The following is a 20,666-nucleotide window of genomic DNA, read 5'->3' as shown; positions in this document are numbered from 1 at the left end:
GTTGTTTGGCGGGTCCGGGCTGGGGATTCGAACCCGCCACCTTAGGTGTACGTGGCTGGCGCCTTAGCCGGTTGAGCTATAGGCGCCGAGCCTAACGTTTTCTTAATATAGATCATCCACACTTGTCAAATGTATGTTTGTGGATTTTATTATTTTTAGTTGCCATTATAATGTAATCTTTTATTATATCTTGTAACTAATTGCTGCTGTTATATAAAACTATTGATATACATCAATATTATATATAAACGTTATATACATATAATATTTTTGTGCTATCTTTGATAAAATTTGTTGTTAATGTATGTTTCTTCTCTTGATGATTTGCATGGCTTCTCATCTTTTCCATGCCTTGAAATGTTTCCTGTGGTGTGGAAACAAACCATTCTAGCAGAGGAAGGAAAAGAGAGAGAATATTATCCAGTAAAATCACTTATACAATTCATATCTGAAAATCTTTTTGGGGGGATGGAGTATGGTACAAGGAATTACATAGAGGAATAGAAAAAATTTATTAATAACTTGTTAAATTTTTCCTTGGTAACTGATTCTCTTTAGTTTTAAGATTCTTCTGAGGCTGAGTGTGGTGGCTTATTCCTGTAATTCTAGCACTCAGGGAAGCAGAGGTGGTAGGATTGCTTGAGTTCAGTTTGAGACCAGCCTCAGCAAGAGCAAGATCATAACCCTGTTACTACTAAAAATAGAAAAAAATCAGCCTGGCCTTGTGGTGGGTGCCTATAGTCCCGGCTACTTGGGAGACTGAGGCAAGAGGATCACTTGAGCCCAAGAGTTTGAAGTTGCTATGATCCATGATGATGCCATGGTACTCAGCCCAGGGTGACAGAGTAAGACTGTGTCAAAAAAAAAAAAAAAATTCTTCTGAATATTTTGCCATATCTTTTTTCTCACTTGTCATTTCATTCATATGTTTTCTTTTGTGTGTTTGATTAGATTTTTCAGGAGCTTCTGTTTTTGTATGTTATTCTAAAACTCTTTCTTAAATTTATATTATTTTTACAAGTATAAAACAGAGATTATTTTTTTTGTATTAAATCATAAAGAGGTAGATCATGTATACATTAATGCATTTATGGGGTACAATGTGCTGATTTCATGTCTTAATACAAAAATTAAGTAAATGAGGTGAGGGATATATTAACCAGTACAATGTAAGCATTCCAAATTAAATTTCTATTTTAAAACATAATCTTTTTCTTTCTTCCTTCTTTTATTTCCTTCACCATACATTCATTAGGATTTATCATTTTATATATTTAGAATTTGAATGTTTAGTTCATGCATTTTCCTTCATTTGGTAAATAATGAAAATATTTAAAGGGTCAATGCTTATGGCTAGAACTTCCCCTACGCCTTATAGATTTTAATGTGTGGAATTTCAATTATTAATACTTTCTAAATATCTTTTGTGTTCTGTTTCTCCTTTCTCCTTGACTTAGTTCCTTGCAGACTCCTTTTTAAGGATTCTTTTTAAGGATATTAATAGTAGTGTTCCTGGTGTTGTTGTACTTAGCAAATTCTGAGAATTGTACTACCTCTCCTGCATTAGTTACCCTTGCAGCTATTTATTTCCTTTTAGATACTCTAGTAATTCAGAGACCCACTCAGGCTTAGGCAGATGCAAGAAGCTTCTTGTGAGTGGAATGGCTCATCTGATATTTATTAAAAGTGACTGGGACAGGCGAGGTGCCCTTAGCACAGTGGTTATGGTGCCAGCCACATACACCGAGGCTGGCAGGTTTGAATCCTGGCCTGGGCCAGCTAAAACAACAATGACAACTGCAATGAAAAATAGCTGAGTGTTGTGGTGGGCACCTGTAGTCTCAGCTTCTTGGGAGGCTGAGGTAAGAGAATTACTTAAGCCCAAGAGTTTGAGGTTGCTGTGAACTGTGATGCCATAGGACTCTACCAAGGGTGACATAGTGAGACTCTGTCTCCAAAAAAAAAAAAAAAAAAAAAAAGTGACTGGGGCAATGACTTATTTACTCTATCTCAGTTTGAGGGACTTAGGCACACAGATAAGAAAGTACTCATGCTAGAGGTGTGAAGGCAGGAGCTTGTGTCTCTAGTAGAGAATGGGACCAAAGAATCCCAGATTTGGAAGAATTAATTTGGGAATGCAACACCAGGAAAGTGTCTCTGTAAGGAAGTGTGGATGCTCCAGGGAGAGTTGAGTTGATGACACTTACTCCTGCAATCTGGGTGATCCTTGTTCTCATTATGCTTCTTTAGAAAATGTTTTTATTTTCAGATCATTCCACAGATTTTCAGTGTAACTTTGAGAGGGTGGTGTCCAGTCACTTCCACATTACATTTTTCCTGGAAGGATTCTCCAAATTATAGACTACATCTGTATTACTTTACTTGGTTCTAGTGGTTTCTGGGAAATGGGTTAGAGATCAGACTTTGGAAATTGCTCTTTCTTTTATTACAAGTTCTGATTTGGTCCATTTGTCTTTGGAAAATTCTTTTCCCTGCTGGGTGGGATCTTTGCAGGGATGGCCCCTCTCAGTTGCTGCATGGAATCTGGAATCTGGTTAAGGCTCGCCAGCTTAGGGGCTGTGCCTTGGGGAGGGCATGCATAACACAGGGTATAGAAACCATCCTGGCAGCATCATTGGGGAATGTGGTCTCCTCTTTTGAGATTTGGCTGTTATATGCAGAGCTAATTGAGAGCGCAGGGGCTGCTGCTCATTGCTTACTGCAGCTTTTCTGGAAGACTTTGTGATTAGCAGGGCAGGATCTGTGGAGGAGAGAGATCAGTAGTGGTTTGCCCTGCCCAACACTTGTGGTGAGATGCAGTAAGTCTTCTCTCTCTATTATGGGAAAAAGTAGCCCAATTGGAAGCTATTTGCTTTAAGGCCATTTTCATTACTAAAAGACCCATGAAGCAGAGATAGAAAAGAACACTTTTCTAGGCTATAGGGAAGCATAAAGGCAAGGGTAAAGTCGGGGAAAGCTATTTCTTTCCTCTGGAGGTGTTTGGACAGGCAGTTCAGGCAGTGAACACATAAAAGTGGGAACGAGAGGAGGCTGTTGAAAATGTCCTCAGATAAAGATGCATGGCTCTACTTTATATCAGATGTCATCTTAGTCGGCCTGTCCCACCATTGGCCAGATTTCAGCTGGAAAATAGACAATGAGGGGGTCAGAGGTGGGAAGCTAGATGGTCAAGCAGGAACAGCAGCCAGGGTCTGCTATCTCATTTGCTTAAACTCTAGATGAAGACTTGCAAAATCCCACAAACCTGCAATTACAGCTTTTTATCAAAGTACTTATAACTTGATAATTTATTCCTAGGTTTAAAAGATGGTATTTCAGAACAGATATTATTTAATCTGATGGGTTTCACTTATTACCTTGATCGAGAGCAGCCCAGAAAAAGCCTGAAGCAAAGAGAAGCTTTTGCCTGTGGCAGCCTCATGACCATTTCTATTATTGTACTTGGCTTTTTGAGGTTTTTTAGGTTCCCAAGATCTTGTTTTCTTAGCTTTGGGGACTAATAGTGGCTGGATATTGTATCAGAAAAGGTCCGCTTCTTTTACTCTGAATCGACTGCTTTGAATTAAAGCTGATTTAATTGATTCAATCCCAGATGTGTGTGGTGAGTGTATATTTGTGCAAACCCAGTATTTTTGACAACTTGGGATTATGGAAAAAGATATAAGCTAAAATTTTGGAGAGGGGAAAGGAAAAAGGGAAATAAATGAGAGAATTTTTAGCGTTGCTATAACAGAATACCACAGACTGAGTACTTGATAAAGAACAGAAATGTATTTTAGCAGTTCTGGAGGCTGAGAAATCCTAGGTTGAGGGACAGCCTTTTGGTAAGGGCCTTCTTGTTGTGTCACCCCATGGCAGAAGATAGAAGGGTAGCAAAGCACATCAAGACAGCAAGAGCAGAGGAACCTGAACTTGCATTTTATCAGAAACCCACTCTTGCGATCACGGCATTCACTAATCCATTCACGAGAAAAGAGCCTTCATGGCTTAATCACCTTTTAGGTTCCCATATCTTAATACTATCACAATGACAACTAAATTTCAACATAAGCTTTGGAGAGGACATTCAAATTATGGCAAGGATAACCGTGATGTAAGAGTCAGGGAATAAAAAGGAAAAACAGTTCTTAAAAGTTCAGTGAAATACATATAACAAAAAATGCGCCATCTTAAGTTCTGTGGAATTGGGTACACTCATATTGTTGCACAACATCACCACCGTCCATCTCTAGAACTCTTCATCTTGCAAAACTGAATCTCTGTATCTTGGAAACACTAATTCCCCACCCCCCTCTTCCCGTTAGCCCTGTCTCATATAAGTGGAACCATACATATCTGTTTTTTGGTGACTGGCTTATTTCACTTAGCATAATGACTGGAAGGTTTATTAATGTAGAATGGGACAAATTTTCCTTCCTTTTTAAGGCTGATTAACATTTCATCATAAGTATATGCCACATTTTCTTCATCCATTCATCTGTCAAAGGACAATTGGGTTGCTTCCATCTGTTAGCTATTGTGAATAATACTACTATGAACATGGATGTGCAAATATCTCTTCAGGACCCTGCTTTCAATTCTTTTGTATATGTACCTAAAAGTGGATTTCCAGGATCATATTGCAGGTCTATATTTAATTTGGGGGAAGTCTCCATACTGTTTTTCATAGGCTTTGTACCATTTCAAAATAGTGTACCAGCACTCCAGTTTCTACACATCTTCACCAATGCTTGCTTGTTATTATTTTTTTTAAAAGCAGCCATTCTGACAGGTATGATGAGGTCATCTCACTATAGTTTGGATTTACTTTCTCTAGTGATTAGTGATATTGAGTATCTTTTCATATGCTTATTGGTAATTTGTATATTATCTGTGGAGAAATGACTAAGTCATTTTGCCATTTTTGAATTTGGTTATTTAATTTTTTGTTGTCAAGGTGTAGGAGTTCTTTATGCATTTCATATTAATATCTTGCCAAATGTATGCTTTGAAAATATTAATATCTTGCCAAATGTATGCTTTGAAAATATTTTCTCACATCCATATCTTTAATCCATAATGAGTTAATTTTTATGTCTGTTGTAAGATAAGGTGCTAACTTCATGTCTTTGCCACGTGGATATACAGTTTTCTCAACACCATTTGTCAAAAGATTGTCCTTATTTCATTGAATAGTCTTGGCCTTATTGAAAATTATTTGATCATAAGTGTGAAAGTTTATTTCTGGGATTTCTATTATATTCTATTGGTTATATGACCATCTTAATTTTACTGCCACACACTTTTGATTATGTAGCTTTGTAATAAGTTTTGATATCAGGAAGTGTAAGAACTCCAACTTGGTTCTTTGTTTTCAAGATTATTTTGGCTATTCTGGGTCCCTTGGAAGTCCTAGTTTAGAGTGACTTTTTATATTTTTGTAAAAAAATCCCTTTGGGAGTTTGATAGGGATTGTACTGAATATGTAAATCATTTTGGGTAATAAACCTTAACAATATTAAATTTTCCAGCCTATGAACAAAGAACATGGAAAGATCCAGGTTTTGCCTTGTAATTTACTCTCTTAACTGTTCCTAATCATCATCTCCTTCTCTACATCAGAGTGACAGCACTGGAATGGTGGTGACAAAGTATAACCTCCAGTTGTAAGGCCTTATGTTAGCTGAAACTACTCTGAAGAATATGGCCCCAGTTGTTTACCTATTGGCTTCATATTAGTATTAAGTACATTGGATACTTGCTTTTCCATTCCTTTGATGCATTACTAAGAAGACTTCATTCTCTCATATCAATCTGAAAAAAAAAAACAAACAAACAGAATATGGCCATAGGCTAGGTCTTGAAAAGCAGCTTTATGCATTTTACATATTAATATCTTGCCAGATGGGTCTGTATTTTGGAAATTCTAAATATTAGAACTTGCTTAAAGAACTTGCCTCTGGCTTGGTGCCTGTGGCTCAAGTGGCTATGGCACACCAGCCACATACACCCAAGGTGGTGGGTTCAAATCCAACCCGGGCCTGCCAAACAATGATGGCTACAACTAAAAAATAGCTGGGTGTTGTCGCAGGCACCTGTGGTCCCAGCTACTTGGGAGGCTGAGGCAGGAGACTCACTTGAGCCCAGGAGTTGGAGGTTGCTATGAGCTGTGATGTCACAGCACTCTACCCAGGGGGACAGCATGAGGTTCTGTCTCAAAAAAAAAAAAAAAAAAAAAGAACTTGTCTTTATGAACTCCAGCTTACTAAAGATTACAATTTTAAATGTCACACTGAAATGGAATATAATATCAAGGCCAGATATGACAAAAGGGCTCTTTGCTGTTCACATCACTTATAATGTTCTTTTTTCTTCTGAATGATTTGCTTTGTAGGTTTGTCTTCACTGGAATTTATATTTTTGAAGCTCTGATAAAAATATTGGCAAGAGGTTTCATTTTGGATGAATTCTCTTTTCTTCGAGATCCATGGAATTGGCTGGACTCCATTGTCATTGGAACAGCGTAAGAATAGAAGACACTTGGGACGGGAAGGAAGGCTTTTTCCTGCATCAGGGCTGTGTGTCTGTGTGAGTGGTTGAGTGTGGCCTCATAATGCTTAGAGTTCTGAGTGCTGTGTTGGTTGGCTCTAAATAACACTACACAGCCAATCGTCCAGAGGCCTCCATGCACAAACCCATTTCTAAGTGAACACTCATGCTCTCATTCTTTAAGCCATTTACTCACCAACATTGAACAGTTATGGGCCAGGCTTTATGCAAGACACAGGGGTTGTGACAATGAAAAAAAAAAGACATAGCTCTCAGCCTCATGAAGCTCATAGTTGAGAGAGGAAAAGATATAATGACCATTACAATATGCTATGGAAGAGTAGCTGAATAGGGGGTATGTATGTGTTGTGCTGTCAGAGCATGTAGAAGAAGCCAAGGAGCATAAAAAAATCTCTGCCTTCTGCAAGGTCACAAAGATTCATAGTTTTGGCTTTTATGTTTAAGTCAATGGTCTATTTTGAGTTAATTATTGTGTATGGTGTGAGGTAGGGATTGAAGTTCATCCTGAAGAAAAAGATGCTGATTTGGCATATGAATCATGGGATGGAGTCAGTAAAATAAAAAGCCAGGAAAGCAATGGCCTATTACTAGCACAGCTATAATAAGTAATTATCATTACTTAATTTGTGTGAGGCATTGTGTTAAACACTTTGTATATGTTTTCCTAATATCCACATAAGCCTTTGGAGGTAGGTGCTATTAATTTCCAGGTTTTACATTTGAAGTTTGATGGTTGTGTCCTCTTGGTTATTGAAAGATGGTGTAACGCAGTGGTTGAGTATGTGGGTTCTGAAGCCAGACTGGCTGGGTTCACATCCAGGGTTGGCTATATGGTGGCTGGAAGATCTTATCAAAGTACATTGGGGCCTGGAAACTAGAAGCTAGTCAATAAATGTTTGGAAGGATTTCTATTATCTATAGATACAGCCATAATTGCATGGATTGTTCTAAGGAATCCTCATCTATGCCTACATATGAAGATTAGCTGAAAATAGCCTCTTATGTTGTTCATGGTCCATAGCAATGGGCAGTGATATTGCCGGATCCTGAGATGAAGGTGAGGCTAGAAAGGTGAGGCTGCAGGGCTCACCAGGGTGGATGCAGGCCTCAGGCTTATTCATGGTCCTTGTGGAGATGTGTGGTGCAGCAGCAGGACTGAGCAATCTTAGGCTTTCCCTATGCTTTGTCTTGTAGGATTGTATCATATTTTCCAAGTATCCGCATCAACCTTTCCTCACTGCGTAGCTTCCGAGTGCTCAGAGCTTTGAAGGCCATTTCAGTAGTTTCAGGTAAGTCATTGTAACTTTCAACACTGGCTCTCAGCTGAAGACAGTGTTCTTTTATATTTAATTTTTTTTCAAAATGGAGTTATGTAAACCAAAAACACATAAACCCTACTCTACACATTTACTTGATGGTTCAAACAATAGTTATTGAGCATCTACTATGTCTAAGGCACTGTGATCGCTGCTTGGAATCTATAAGTGAGCAAGCAGACAAAGACCCCTGTCCTCATTGAGTTGACCTTATAGGATGGGATGGAGAGATGAACACAAAATAATAAGTATTGTGTGGCAAGTAAGAAAATGCTATATACCATGAAAAATAAAAAGGAAAGCAGACACCCCGAGGATAGGAAGTCACAGGGGCTAGAAGAATCAGGTGGCAATTTTAAATAGAGTGATCAAGGCAGATGTCTTTGAGAAGGAGAGGTGAGCAAAGCTTTGAAGTTGTGAGGGAGTGGCACAAGCAATATATGGGAAAAAGTGTTCTGAACATAGGAAACAGCCAGTGCAGAGACCAGGGGAAAGCAGTGATGGTGATGAGGCTGGAATGGGGGCAGTGAAGGGCCAGGAGGTGGGATCACAGAAGAGAAGGAGAAATTTCTATCCATAGGGAGAACTTAGGGTTTCATTTTAAAGAATTAGGAGCTGTCGTGTGGAGAATAGAATGTAGAGGAGGATGCAGGAAGACAGGTAAGAAGTGTGATGTTTCCCTGAAAATGTGCAGTCCCAATTTCCTGCTGTGGGAGCATAACTGACTGGTGGTCCCAGCTGCCACCTCTCTGTTCACAGCCACATTCCTGCTCATGCCAGGATCATGTATGCCTTGCACAGCATGGGTATTAGTACTGGCCTATTCCTGAAGGATTTGAGACTTCTCTGACAGGACCTTTGCCTCCACTCCCCCCACCACCTGTAGCCTGACTGACATTGTCTCACAGGGGCAGTGCAATCTGAGGCTCTTCCCATCTGATTCTGCCTCCTTACTGGCCTTGCTTCTTTCTTAGATGTCAGACCTGTGTCACAGTCTGAGGCCTCTTCCTGCCTGCTCCTGGTCCACTCCCCATCTTTCACAGGCATTCCCCCACCCCCCAAAATCTCTTGCATTTATGACTCCAGGATGTCTGCTTCTCAGAGTGCAATGGAACACAAGAAACCATGATCCATGCAAGGCATGGCAATGCTCTTGACTCGGGTGGTGGTCATGGAGTTGTTGTATCATGGTTAGATATGTATAAATTTGAAGGTAAAAACAATAGGATTTCCTGATAGGTTGACTGTATTTGTGGTATGAGCAAAAGAAAAGAGTCAAGGATGACTCCAAGGTTTTTGGCTTGAGTGAATGGCAACATGGAATTGTCTTTGACTGTGATGGGGAAGGTTGTGAGAGGAACAGGCCTTGGGAGTTGGGTTAGGAGCTGGCTTTGAACATGCTGTGAGACAGCCAAGGGAAAGGATCAAATAGGCAATCAGATATATAATTCTGGAATTTGAGGGAGCAGGCTGAGCTGGAGATACCATTTTGGGGGTCATGGGCCTATAGATGGTACTTAAAGCCATGAACTCTGGTAAGATCACCAAAGGAATGTGCACTGATAAAGAATAGGGGAGGACCAAGGCCTGAGCCTCAGGGGCACTACAACATTAAAAGGGGAGGAAGAAGAGGAGAAATGAGAAATAGAAATGAGCAGAGGCCAATGGTAAAGTAGAATGGAAACCAAGGAAGGTCTCCTGGAAGCCGGATGAGGAAGGTACCTTAGCCCTGGGAATTTGGATGAAGCCAACTGTGAGCTGTGAATATGAACTCTTGTTTATTAAAATATATGAAGTTATTACGGCACATCCTTCTCCTCTGTCTCTGCTCTCCTCTCCATTCTTTACTAAAACAAACAAATTCATTAAAAAACCTTTCCAGCTCGGCGCCTGTGGCTCAAGCGGCTAAGGCGCCAGCCACATACACCTAAGGTGGTGGGTTCGAATCCCCAGCCCGGGCCTGCCAAACAACGATGGATGCAACCAAAAAATGGCCAGGCGTTGTGGCGGGCGCCTGTAGTCCCAGGTACTTGGGAGGCTGAGGCAGGAGACTCGCTTGAGCCCAGGAGTTGGAGGTTGCTGTGAGCGTGATGCCATGGCCCTCTACCCAGGGGGATAGCTTGAGGCTCCATCTCAAAAAAAAAAAAAAAACCTTTCCTCATTGTACTCCATAAATGCAGTAATGTACACAGTTATGATCTAATAAAAAAAATTAAATCAGAAACCATTAAAAAAAAAAAACCTTTCCTCTGTGGAGTCCTTTTCCCCCTTCTTCCCTTCCCTCCTACTCTCTCCCACCGGTGGTTTTGGCACACTATGGAAAGCCTTGGGGACTACGTGGTTATGCAGCTTATGTCCACTTAAACTACATCAATACCCAAACAACAGGCAATTTGGATCCTTTCAAACAGAGGCAATGGATTAATTTTTGAAACTCCAGAAAAGCCACAACATAGTGATAAAGAAGCTGGCAGTTAGAGGACATTTTATGTAGAATTTTCCCTCCTTGTGGTTTGGCTTTGGTTAGACATGCAGTGAATGTCCCAGTTCAGCCTCCAGTCTCCTTCCCATGTGATATCACGCTATGTGAGGGAAGTTTTTCCCGTCAAAGCTTGGCTTCTCGCCAATGCTGTCATGTGCTCTCACCTTCACCTTCAAGCTTATCATTCACAGTCTACACTGTGAATGGAATTCACAGTGATTGTGAATGATTGGAATTTTGTCACTTAGTATCATTCCACACATTACAATTCACATCTGGGAATTCCAAGCCCATGTCTAATGACATCATGTTGGTAGCTTGAAATCTACCATGGCCACGAGAGAGCATCTGGTAGCAGAGATCCTTGGTCAGCGAACAAGAAAACTATAAATAGTACAAATTAAGGCTATCTTTACTCCACCCCCTTGAAGAGCTTTTTAAAAAAATTTATTGTTGGGGATTCATTGAGGGTATAAGAAACCAGGTTTCACTGATTGCATTTGTTAGGTAAAGTCCCCCTTACATTCGTGTCTTGCCCCCAAAAGGTGTGGCACACACCAAGACCCTACCCCCTCCTTCCTTCCTTCCCTCTCTCTGCTATCCCCTTCCCCACTCCTCCTTCCTCTTCCTCTCTCTGCTCTCCCATTCCCCTACCCCTGCCATGTCATTAATTGTCCTCATATCAAAATTGTGTACGTAGGATTCATGCTTCCCCATTCTTCTGATGCTTTACTAAGAATAATGTGTTCCACTTCCATCCATGTTAATACAAAGGTGTAAAGTCTCCATTTTTTTAACAGCTGAATAATATTCCATGGTATACATGTACCACAGCTTGTTAATCCATTCCTGGGTTGGTGGGCATTTAGGCTGTTTCCACATTTTGGCGATTGTAAATTGAGCTGCAATAAACAGTCTAGTGCAAGTGTCCTTATGATAAAAGAATTTTTTTCCTTCTGGGTAGATGCCCAGTAATGGGATTACAGGATCAAATGGGAGGTCCAGCTTGAGTTCTTTGAGGGTTCTCCATACTTCCTTCCAAAAAGATTGTATTAGTTTGCAGTCCCACCAGCAGTGTAAAAGTGTTCCCTTCTCTCCACATCCACGCCAGCATCTGCAGTTTTGAGATTTTGTGATGTGGGCCATTCTCGCTGGGGTTAGATGGTATCTCAGGGTAGTTTTGATTTGCATTTCTCTAATAATTAGGGATGACGAGCATTTTTTATGTGTTTGTTAGCCATTTGTCTGTCTTCTTTAGAGAAGGTTCTAATTCATGCGAAGAGCCAATTTTAATCATTTACTAGCATACCACAGATTATGCCCTTCTTATTTTGTAATATTGGCAGTCTAACAGTGTGCCATGGACATAGTAAGTGCTTAATAAATGTTTCTTAAAGGGGTGAAGGGAAAGAAAAACACCCATTTGTAATCCCAATAATCTGAGTTTCCCCCCTAGGGTACCCTTATTACTTGGAAAGCTCCTTCTTCTGTCCCTGCATATCCCAATTTGGCTGTGTCTCATGGCACCGAATGTACCTTGATAATAGATGGTAACTACTAAATTTTAAGTATAGGTCTATCTCACTTCCTAGTATGGCCCCAGCTGTCATTAAGTTATGCCTCGTGTCTGTGTGGCATGTTTCCACTCACTTGCTTCTCACAGTGGCCCTAAACCAAGCACAGGACAGGGGAAAGAGGTCAAGTCCCAGAGTCTGATGATGCACAGCTTCTAAAGCAGAATTTGAACAAGAATTCAAGGCACCAGAATCCTAGGCTAGGCCAGTTTCCCATTGCTTCCTCCTTGTCCCCAGCCCATGCCTAGCTGTGGGGGGATGGGCTTCCCTCCATACCTGTCCTCCTCCTCTCCAGGTCTGAAGGTTATTGTTGGAGCCTTGCTGCGTTCTGTGAAGAAACTTGTCAATGTGATGATCCTCACCCTCTTCTGCCTTAGCATCTTTGCCTTGATAGCTCAGCAGCTCTTCATGGGAGGCCTGAACCAGAAATGTATCAAGAAAGACTGTGATAGAGATAACAGTAAAGCTAACGGTAAATACCCTGCCATTCACTTCTGGGCATGTGTGTGGTTCACATTGACTTACCTCCTCTCACTCTCGCACTGCCTGCATGCCTGCATTGCAGTCTTGGAAGCAAAGGAGGACTTTACCTCTCCTGGGTGCTCATGTGAGCAATGTATTCTCAGAGGACTGCCTCATTCTTTAGATTTCCATGGAGAATGAAAAGCCTGAAGACGCACCCACAAGAGCACTGTCTGTTCCCAGCCTTTGCCATTTAGATCTCAGGCTACTTCTTTGTAATGTCTTGCACATGTGTTCAGAATGCCTGGATTTCATCAAAGAGAACCAGCAACTTCCCAGTTCCATTCCTCAAATATTTTCTCCAATGACACCTCTTTCTGTGTCCACCCTCTCCACACTGAGATAAAACCTACCCATATTTCATGTGTCCCACATTTCATGTGACTCTACTTTCTCTGCGTCTGTTGTGGGCAGAGTCTGTGTCCAGCTTCCTCCAGGGATAGTTTCCAGTTCAGTATTATGTACCAAGAAGCAGGGTGGTGGTGGCAACGTTACTGTTTCCTTCTCCCATTTCCCCTTTCTTCTTCCTTTCCCTCCTTTTCTCTTGCTCCTTTCTGAGGGCTTTAACCCCAGTTTCTTTCTGGATACCCACTCTGATCATTTTAGAGGGTGTAGAACAGTCTATTTTTAAGGATATGTTGGCATATTCTATTTACTTTCAGTGTTGTTTTAAAATCTGAATTTATGACTCTTTCCACTCTTAGAATCTTGCTTTGAAAAGAAAGAAAATTCCACTGAATTCAAAATGTGTGGCACCTGGATGGGTAGCAGGTAAGAGGCTTACACTCTCCATATTTCCCCCAGCAGAGCACCTCTAGACCTTTTGGAATGATGTGGAAAAATAGTCTTTATCTAATCACTGGTGGAAGCAATGATAATAGTTCTCACACAGTACTAATTAGGTCATGTGTCTAAGTAAGTTTGGACTTGTCATATTAAATTAAAAATTATTTTCAAGTATTCAGAGCAGCTTTTACCCTTAGGTATGTTGAATTAGTAGCTTATAGGAAATATACTGAAAAATTAGTGATTTTCCAACTTTATGGAGTAGGTATTCAAGACTTTCAAAGGTGAGAAGTGATGTTAGACTGAGAGCCCCAGGAGGCCCTTGTTTCCTATTGCATGACATCAACCTGTTGCAAGATCCCTGAGCACACTTCTCTCTGCTGATCTGTTGATCACCACTGCCTCTAACTAGATATACACTTGTATGTACATTCATATACACTCACCCCCAACAGGTAGGCTTTTTGTCCTGTGGGGAAACCCTTCTTTCTTCTAGGATATCAGCATTCTCTGTGGTGAAAGATTCAATTCAGCAAAGATTTATTGAGTGTATTTCAAGTTGAGATGATGTGCAAGGAACTCTGATGAAATACATTACATTCACTTCTCAACAACAAATAGATATCAAGAGCCTACAGTGTGTCCAAGTCTGAGTTAGATCCAAGGAATGAAATTATGAGCAAGGCAGCACCACACTTGTGAAACTGATATCTTCCAGGGAAGATGGGCATAGAGGAAATACAGTTATGTGCTGCATAATAACATTTAGGTCAATGATGGACCATATACATGACAGTAGTCCCACAAGATTATAATAATAATTATATATTATTATAATTTTTATTGCTCATTTTTTACATTTAAATACACAGATATTTACTCTAGTGTAACAGTTGCCTACAGTATTTGGTACAGTAATACACTGTGTGGGTTTATAGCCTAGAAACAATAGACTACCCCACATAACCAAAGTGCTTGGTAGACCATACCATTTAGATTTGTATAAGTGCATTCTATGGTGTTTTCACAACCATGATATCACCTAATGTTGCATTTCTCAAAACATGTACCCATGGTTAAGTGGAATATGACTGCTAGAAAGTATGATGAATTGTTATAAGGAAGACATGTGGGTTCTAAAAAAAGTGTGACCCTGTCTGGAGAATTACGAAAGGTTTTTTGCACTTGCAAGACACAGTAGGCTTTAATCTAACATGAGGTCTCCTGAATTCACATTGTGCCCATAGTGTCTTTATCTTTAAGGGGGCCCAACAGCTGCTGCATATGGTGCTTCTCTGGCCCCTCACCAACACCAGTGTATGTGATTATAATGGGCAAAACCCCAGGGGGGGTGTATCATCTAGACCAGGCTTCCTCAAACTATGGCCCATGGGCCACATGCAGCCCGCCTAGGACATTTATCCGGCCCACCAGGTGTTTTTGCCACTGCTACCTGTCCTGCTTAGCAGCCAACTCGTCCCAGGGCCCGCAGTCCAGCCCTCCAATGGTCTGAGGGACAGTGAATTGGCCCCCTGTTTAAAAAGTTTGAGGGCCCCTGACACAGAGAAGAGCAGACTTGGTTGCTAATTGGTCTTTGTAGTGTTCTTTTCACTCCAAGTTTATATGCCAGGCATAACTCTCAGTCTAGGCATAATAAGAAGGCTCAGGAATTTTATAGGCAATGAACTCCTAGTCTGTGACATTCTACACTGATCATAGCATGGTAGTTTCCTAAGAGATGGCACTCTGAGAATGTCTGAGGTCACCTTCCTAGGCAGTTCAGGGCCGTGGGCCAGCCTCCATCCTTTGCTCATTGCTTCCTTCCCTGAGGACTACTTGGCTTGTGACTACAACTCAGATCTGAAGTATGAGCAGGAGGTTCCAAAAGGGGAGGACATGGAGCAAGTAAGGCCAGACAGTATGAACAGAAGGGTGAAGGCCTTGGGGCATGAGAGCATCTTGGGGATGGCAAGAAGCTCAGTGGCTTTTTGGGCAGAAGGACAGGAGAGGAAGTAGGAGTGGAGACAGGAGTCAACCATGAAGTCTATCAGTCCATCAATGCTAGAAAATTTGACCTTAATCATAATGCACACAGGAAACATGGAAAGCTTTTAATGCAGGGAAATGACTAGGGCATACTAGAATTTTTGAAAAATCATGTGCGGTTGCTATGTAGAGAATGGATGGACAGATAAGGAAGCCACTTATGAGACTGTTAGTACAGGTGAGAACTCTGAAGCTAAATAATAGTGATATAGAAAAATGGGTGGATAAATTCTAGAGCTATGTAGGAGATAGAAAGAATAGGACTTGCAGACTAAAGAGGGATGCTGATGTTACTTGTGTGTACGAATGCATGTGTGAGTGAATAGGTGGGAAGTCAAGGGGAGAGAAAACTATAATAGGCATTTCTCATTTTGGTATGAGTGACTGTGATGGGAACCCTGGAAGAGAGGGTTAATTACCTACATAAGCTGATGAGAAGGTGCATCCAAGAGGAGATTGAACAAAACAGGCTTATATTTTGAATGGTAATGAGTAGGAAGAACAGTTATGGTAGGTCTATTCTCAACAGCCTCCTGGAAGTTGGAGGGCACTGGGACTTCACAGAATTTTCTTGAGATCTGGGGGAAGAAGGCAAAATGGCTACCCTTCTCCTCACTCACCCCAAAGAAAAGACCACCACTCACCAAGTCCCACACTGCCCACCAAATAGATCCCCATCAGCTTGTCAGGACTCTGATTAGTGCCACTGAATATCCCAGAGTCACCAGGCTTAAGGAAGCCTTTATTAGTATAAAGGATACCAAAATAAACAAAAAAAAGTGGCCCTGGGCAAAACCATAATAATTCAGAGAACCAAAATGGCTTTAAAAACTTTAACTTGTGTCATGGGTGAAACCAAAAGAGATATGGTATACAAAAAAATACCTTGTTATGAAAAAAGAAAATCAGAAAACAAGAAAAATTTATTAGAATTTAAACTTGCTTACAAAAATTCAATAATAGAACTGAAAGATAAAGTTGAGAAAATAGCCCAGAAAGTAGAAAAAAAAGACAAAGACAGGAAATATAAGAATAAATATCAACCTAATAGTTCCAACTTTTGATTAACTAGAATTTCCAGAAAGAGAGCTCAGAAATAAAAAAAACAAAAGAAAGCAAATCAGTGAAGAAATGTTATATAGAACCTCCCTGGAACTAAGCATGCAAGTTCCTTAATGCCTCATAAAGTGCTCAGCATAATGAATAAGAAGGGACCATGCCACATGCATTATCATGGTATTTCAAAACTAAAACTAAAGGAGAAAGAAACTCACCTGGAAAGGAGCAAAAATCAAAAATTGCACATAATTCTCAATAGCAACACAGGATAATAGCTGAGCAGTGCCTTCAGAGTTCTAAGGAAAAATGATTTTCAACCCCAAATTCTATTTCTGGTTAAGCTGTCAATTTATTGCAAAGGTGAATAAAGATCACTCAATCTTCTTAAGACGCTATTGGATAGATGCTCCAGAAAAATGAGGAAGTAAAACCAGAAAAGGGCAACAAACAAAAGCCAAGAAAAAAAATGTCCCCAACCCGGAGAACCGTTGGTGGAGGTAACCACGTTTTTCTACAAAGAGTGATGTGAATAGTGATGAAGTGGTGTGGGGTGTGGGAGAGCTAACCCTCATCTACCATAAAGGGGAGTTAGTCAACAAGGACTAAGACTGATGAATAGGATATCAATGTAAGCACTGTATTTAGAGATACTGATATAAGTGAGTAAAAAGTTGTTGAATTTAGGGTACATAAAGAATAATAAAATTATTACATTACAAGCTTTTTGGTGCACATAATTTTAAAACTCTGTGCACATATTACTTTGATTAACATACTGTATTTATTAAAAATGAACAGTACATACCCTTAGTATACTCTGTAGATACACTCAATGATGTGTGCATTAGTAATATAGGCAAGACCTACATTCAAAGATACCCATTGCCCAAATGTTTGTAAGAGCAAAGGGCTGTTAATCACTGAAAACTAAATATTTATCATTAGCTGAGCAGTTAAATAAATCATAGGACTGAAGGCATGAAAGTAAATGAGGTATCTCCTCGTATACTGATGTGAAATGACCTCTAAGCTATATTGTCCCATAGAAAGAGCAAGCTGCAGGAGAGTGCTCAAGGGATGCTCCCATTTGTGTATTGTAAAAGATGTATATAAATATATACATGCTTCTATAGTCATAGATGATTTTTGGAAAGTTACAAAAGTAACTGTTACCTCTAGGAAGTGGGACCAAGGGACTGGGGAGAGAAGGAGACTTAAGATTTGTTGCATGAGTTGTTTTACTGTCAATTGTTCACTGGGTAATTGCTCTTAATTTCAGTGAAGAACTTGCTAACATGAATTTATTAATCAATCCATTGGAAAATGATCCCATTAGTGTCCACATTAAGGTGTGGAGTGGGAGGTTTGCAGACAAGGGAATGGCCAGTCTAGAGATATTTCTTTCATAGGGCTTCTGGTATGAGCCCTTAGTCCTCTGAAGAACCAGGCTATTGGGGGTAAAAGGGAAGCTGGGCCATGGGGTATGTAATTCTTTCTCTGTTTCTTTGTTTCCTTTATCTAGAAATGCCTGTTCTGAGCAATTTGAATGCAGCCACACCGACTATAATCCTGACTATAATTATACGAATTTTGACCACTTTGGCTGGTCTTTTCTTGCCATGTTCCGGCTTATTACCCAAGATTCCTGGGAGAAGCTTTATCAACAGGTTATCTATTTAGAGTCTCTCCTTTTTCCCGCTTCCTTCCATCTCCTACCCCTCTATCGTTTACTTATTTATCTATCATTTATTTATAACCTACTGTCTATCCTCCACTTTCGTAATCTCTGTTTCATCGTTAGCAGTGGTACTATTAAATTCTGTTAGAAACTTCAAGGAAATTATAAATGTGTTATTTGGAAGAAGGGTACAAAAACATTCCTCTTCTTAGAATAGTACCGTTCTCCAGATGGCCTACTTCTGAAGTGTCACCACCGGCACTATCTCTCTTGCCTTAAATTTTAAAAATGCAAATGCCCTTGAGAAAGTCATAGATAGTAAAGACCCCAAACTTCCATGTGACAGTATGGATGGCATCTCACCACTGAGAGACAGGACATCAGGAGTCGTTGAGGGGCTGGGGGGCTGCAGACAATGCTGTGGTCAGTTAAGCCAGCCAGTGCTGCGGGAAGACCAATTGTCTGCTCCTGTGCAATCTTGGCTTGAGATGACAGTCATCACTCTGTGGAAGAAAGCTTCAGATGAAGCACATGCTCTGTCCCTTGCAGACCCTGCGCACCTGTGGGCTCTATTCAGTCTTTTTTTTTGTGGTGGTCATCTTCCTGGGCTCATTCTACCTGATTAACTTAACCCTGGCTGTCGTCACCATGTCTTACGAGGAGCAGAACAGAAATGTAGCTGCAGAGACAGAGGCCAAGGAAAAGATGTTTCAGGAAGCCCAGCAGCTGCTAAAGGAGGAAAAGGAGGTAGGGATGTGGGGTCAGACAGTGGGTTCTGTTTGAGGGAGGGAAGGGAGGATCTCAGAGTCAATGTGGCCTGGAGTTCAAGTTTGCCACCTAGAGCCTGATCTCAGTGCTTCCTCTACTGGTGCTCTCCTGAGAACTTTAGCCCACTGAAGATTGGCTGTGCTGCTGTCTCTCACACAGCTATCCAGGCATAGGGCTCTTGAGAACAGGGAATGTTTGGTGCTTTGTGACTTTCTGAAGCCTGGGCCTTTGGGCATGTCCCACAATACTGACTAGAGGATGTAAGTTATGTATATATAAATCCAGGCTCTGATTGACACTTTCTCGTGGAAATCTGGAGAAATTTGCGTTCAGGGCCTTTGCTTGAGGGGGGTCCGAGGGCAACAACCATGATTGTCTTTCCCTCCCTGTCATATTTGTTAAGCCATTTTAATAGATTTTTTTTTTTTTTTTTACATTCTTCAAGCCCAATTCTAAGATTTTCAGGGCAGGGACTGTGTTTTAGAATCTTTCTCATCTTCAATAGTGATTTATCAGAGGGAACTTTATCATAAGTCCTTAATATCTGTATCATGAATAAATGCATGAACATACTAGATGCTGTGCTAAGGCGTAGTGATACAGAGAGATAAAAGAGAGCCAATACTGCCTTGGATGGCTACAATCTCTGTGCAAAAGCAGATATGCTCCTCCCACATAAGTAGAGACAGAGCTAGCATTTTCCAGTTAGATGATGGGCAACCTAAATGGTACAATGCTACCAGAAGACAGGAGAGTTCCTCCACTCTAAGGTTGGGGTCATTTGCAAGGCTTTATGAGGAGGTATAATCTGTTTGCTTTTGTTCATTTTATAAGGCTCTGGTTGCCATGGGAATTGACAGAAGTTCACTTAATTCTCTTGAAGCATCATTGTTTTCCCCTCAAAAGAGAAAGATCTTTGGTTATAAGAAAAGGAAGTCCTTCTTTTTGAGAGAGTCTGGGAAAAATCAGCCTCTAGGATCAGATTCGGATGAAGATTGCTCAAAAAAGGTAAGTCTTGTTCAAGGGAGTAAGGGTGCTGTTCAGGCAGTCCTGTTACCAATACAATTGAAAACATTCATTCATTCATTTACTTATTTATCCATTCATCCACTTGCACATATGTGCATCCTAAGTCTAGTCAAGTATCGATTTATCTATGAGCATTTATTTCAAGGGTCAGGGTTACTACCTGCTTGGCATTAGGACAGGTATTGGGGATACATGGTTCCTACACCACAGAGTTTATAATTAATGATTAAGACACACTTACAGGGAGACAGTTATAATGCAGGGGGATGACTGACGTGATGATTGCTGTGGAGGAGTGCCATGTCAGTGTGTATTACTTCTGAAACAAACATTGATGTGCAAGTAGATTATTTGGAAAGTGATTCCAGGAAGCACTGAGAGGGGAGAGAGAAGTGATTTGTAGAAGGGAAAGTGCTCCATCAAGCCTGTTACCACTGAATGTAGTTGGAGTTCAAACCCTTTGGTGTGAGGGTACTGGACACACACACACACACACACACACACACACACACACCCCAACTAGGTTACAGATTACTGGGTGCTAGAGAAAATCATTTCCTATATTTCTAACTTGCATACATTAAGGAAGGTTTGGATGGTTGTCTGCTTCAGACAACCAACTCAGACTTGCTAGGGGCTGGAGGAAAAGCAGTGAATCAGGAAAGGGTTTCCAGAAGGAGCAGGCCATAAGCTGGAAGGGTGAATACACCAGGCAAAAGGAAGAATTGATCATCACTAGTAGAGGGAATAGCATGTGCAAAGGCTTGGAAGCAAAGGTGAGCAGGAGAACACGAACCATTAGAAAACTTGCGTGTGTGTGTGTGTGTGTGTGTGTG

The 20,666-nt window shown here is 40.8% G+C and overlaps 1 protein-coding gene across 1 annotated transcript in view; it reads left to right on the top strand.

Annotated features, from left to right (window-relative positions):
- The window catches only part of SCN11A (sodium voltage-gated channel alpha subunit 11), a 104,101-nt gene that overhangs the window by 11,554 nt on the left and 71,881 nt on the right, over positions 1-20,666 (top strand). The window contains exons 4-10 of the mRNA XM_003794470.1: positions 6,395-6,523; positions 7,765-7,859; positions 12,238-12,414; positions 13,169-13,235; positions 17,878-18,022; positions 18,583-18,780; positions 19,636-19,809. Coding sequence (XP_003794518.1) covers positions 6,395-6,523; positions 7,765-7,859; positions 12,238-12,414; positions 13,169-13,235; positions 17,878-18,022; positions 18,583-18,780; positions 19,636-19,809 — 985 coding nt within the window. The remainder of the gene's footprint in view (positions 1-6,394; positions 6,524-7,764; positions 7,860-12,237; positions 12,415-13,168; positions 13,236-17,877; positions 18,023-18,582; positions 18,781-19,635; positions 19,810-20,666) is intronic.

The sequence above is a fragment of the Otolemur garnettii genome, unplaced genomic scaffold (assembly GCF_000181295.1).
Source record: "Otolemur garnettii isolate 467f Iridium unplaced genomic scaffold, OtoGar3 scaffold00082, whole genome shotgun sequence".
Taxonomy (NCBI): Eukaryota; Metazoa; Chordata; class Mammalia; order Primates; family Galagidae; genus Otolemur; species Otolemur garnettii.
Note: the sequence above shows the minus strand (reverse complement) of the source record. Positions and strands in the feature narration are given on the sequence as shown.